Below are 2,500 nucleotides of genomic sequence, written 5' to 3' on the forward strand. Positions count from 1 at the left end.
TGTGTGTCTCTCTCTCTCACCTTAGATTCTGGTTTGTCTCTCTGATTTTTTTTTCTCTATCTCTCTACGTTTGTATTTTTTCTTTCTTTTCTCTTTGTCTCTATTTCCGGTTCTTTCTCTACCCTTACTCTTTCTCTCTTTTTCATTCTCTCTCTCTCTCTCTCCCTCTCTCTCTCTCTCTCTCTCTCTCTCCCTGCCTCTCATTCTTTCTTTCTTTGCCTTCTCTCTTACGTGTCCCCAGGGAAGTGGTAAAATTTCCCCCAACTGTGTTTTAAATTTTACTAATAGAACTTTTGTTTTTGGATTAGGAACTATTAAATGAAAACACGAAGCTTAAAGGTCATAATCAAAGTTATGAACAAAAATGATCTCCACCTGTTCTGTAGCGTAGGATATATATATATGTATATATATATATATATATATATAAAAATATATTAATATAATATATAATATTATATAAATATATAATACAAAAAAACACACCACACACACAACACCACACACACACACACACACACAACACACACACACACAAAACACACACAAAACACACACACACTATACATTTGGGGGGCCAGCCAGCCAAAATCAGTGCTGGTCCCAAGCCCGGATGATAGAGAGAATGGATTACCTAAAAGGGAACACCGGCACTCTCCGTGGAAAGGAACTGGGGACCCCACACGTACTCACTCCAAGAGCATCACAACATGAAAACTCAATTAAGTATCATGCTGTGAAACCCCGGCGGCTCAGACAGGGAACCTACCGTTAAAAGAAGAAATAATATAATATATATATATATTAATATATAATAGATATATTATATATATATAAAATAAATATATAATCCACAAACTATATACGTGTGTGTGTGTGTGGGGTGGGGGTGTGGTGTGTGTGTGTGTGTTTATTTACGTATATGCATACACATACATATATACATATATAGGTAGATAGATAGAAAGATATATACATAAAGATAGAGAGAGTAAGAAAGAGAGAGAGAGAGAGGGGTATTGGGGGTGGGGAGAATTACAAGATAGGGTATATATAATATATAATAATATATATAATTATATATTATATATATAAATATATATATATTATATATAATATATATAGATAATATATATATATATATATATATATATAATAAAAAGAAAGAAATAATGAGAGGAGAGAGAGAGAGAGAAGAGAGAGAGAGAGAGAGAGAAACATATATAGACAGATGATCTGACAGACAGATACACAATTATAGTTAGAGAAGAAGGTAGATTGATAGAGATATGATATAGACATTAGTAGGTGATAGTTCGATAGAAAACAATTTTCGTCATCATTGTCATTACAAACTCTCACCATCACTAGTAGCATCGAATAATGCTACTAGTGATGCATAATAATCTCTTTTCAACATGATTACCATATTCCAACTTTTACGTAATTACAATAAGTTTAGCAATAAATGAATTCAGCATCCAATCTATTAAATTGATTTTAGTTCCTTCGCACCAACTATAACTTTCACTGCTATTTTCACCGTTGATTCCCGAATGCATGTTGCACGATCAACATGAGATTGCAGAGGAATAAACAGTTATTATGTGATTAGTGATATTATTGAATTATATGTGGGATTAAGGACTGGCATTATTAAGGTTAATAAGGGATAAGAGGGGGAAGAGGGAGTGATAAAGGATGGGAGAGAGATGAGAGATGGAAAGAAGGAGAAGAGAGGAAAGGAAGATAGGAAGAGTTAAGGAGAGGAAAGAGGGAGAAAGTGATGGAGAAAGATGAGGAAAAGGAGAGGAAAGGAGAACCATTGGATTGAGGGATTAATGATTAATAGGAATAAGAAGGAACGTAAGAAAGGAAGAAGGGGGAAGGGTAAAGAGGTAAGGAAAGGAGGTAGAACGAAGGGAGAGGGAAGGAGGGAATAAAAAAAATAATAAAACTAATGGGAAGAGGAGGAAGAGGAAAGTAAAAGAGAAGAGAGAAGGAGGAGGAAGAGGAAAGCAAAAGGAAAGAGAGAAGAGATGAGGAAATGAGGAAGGCAGATAAAGGATAGGAGAGAGGAAAGGAGAAAAGGGAAAAAAGAGGATAAACTGAAGGAAGAGAGAAAAGAAGAGGAGAAAAAGAATGGTGTAGAAGGGGAGAAAGTAAGGGAGAAAACGGAATAGGAAAAGTTTCAGAAGAGAATTAGAAAATATACGTTAATGGATGAACAGGAAGGAAGAGGAAGATGAGGATGAAGGGAAGGGAAGAGTAGGGGGGAAGGGAAGGGGAGAGTGGGGAAGGGGGGAGGGGGAGGGTGAAGGGGGAAGGGGGGAAAGGGGAAGGGGGGAAGGGGGAAGGGGTGAAGGGGGTGGGGGGAGGGGCGGAAGGGGGAAGGTTTATTGAATAAGGGTATTTATATAGCTTAATTGAATGACAGTTAAGCAAACAGACATGCATTAGGAAACACACTAGAGTACACAGTCTTTCAAACAGACAGACA

The 2,500-nt window shown here is 36.7% G+C and overlaps 1 protein-coding gene across 1 annotated transcript in view; it reads right to left on the reverse strand.

Annotated features, from left to right (window-relative positions):
- LOC119589556 overlaps window positions 1-1,420 on the reverse strand; it is a 99,286-nt gene extending 97,866 nt beyond the window's left edge. Inside the window, exon 1 of the mRNA XM_037938156.1 lies at window positions 1,357-1,420. Coding sequence (XP_037794084.1) covers window positions 1,357-1,420 — 64 coding nt within the window. The remainder of the gene's footprint in view (window positions 1-1,356) is intronic.
- Between the last annotated feature and the right edge of the window lie 1,080 nt (window positions 1,421-2,500).

The sequence above is a fragment of the Penaeus monodon genome, chromosome 26 (genome assembly GCF_015228065.2).
Source record: "Penaeus monodon isolate SGIC_2016 chromosome 26, NSTDA_Pmon_1, whole genome shotgun sequence".
In the NCBI taxonomy this organism is placed as follows: Eukaryota; Metazoa; Arthropoda; class Malacostraca; order Decapoda; family Penaeidae; genus Penaeus; species Penaeus monodon.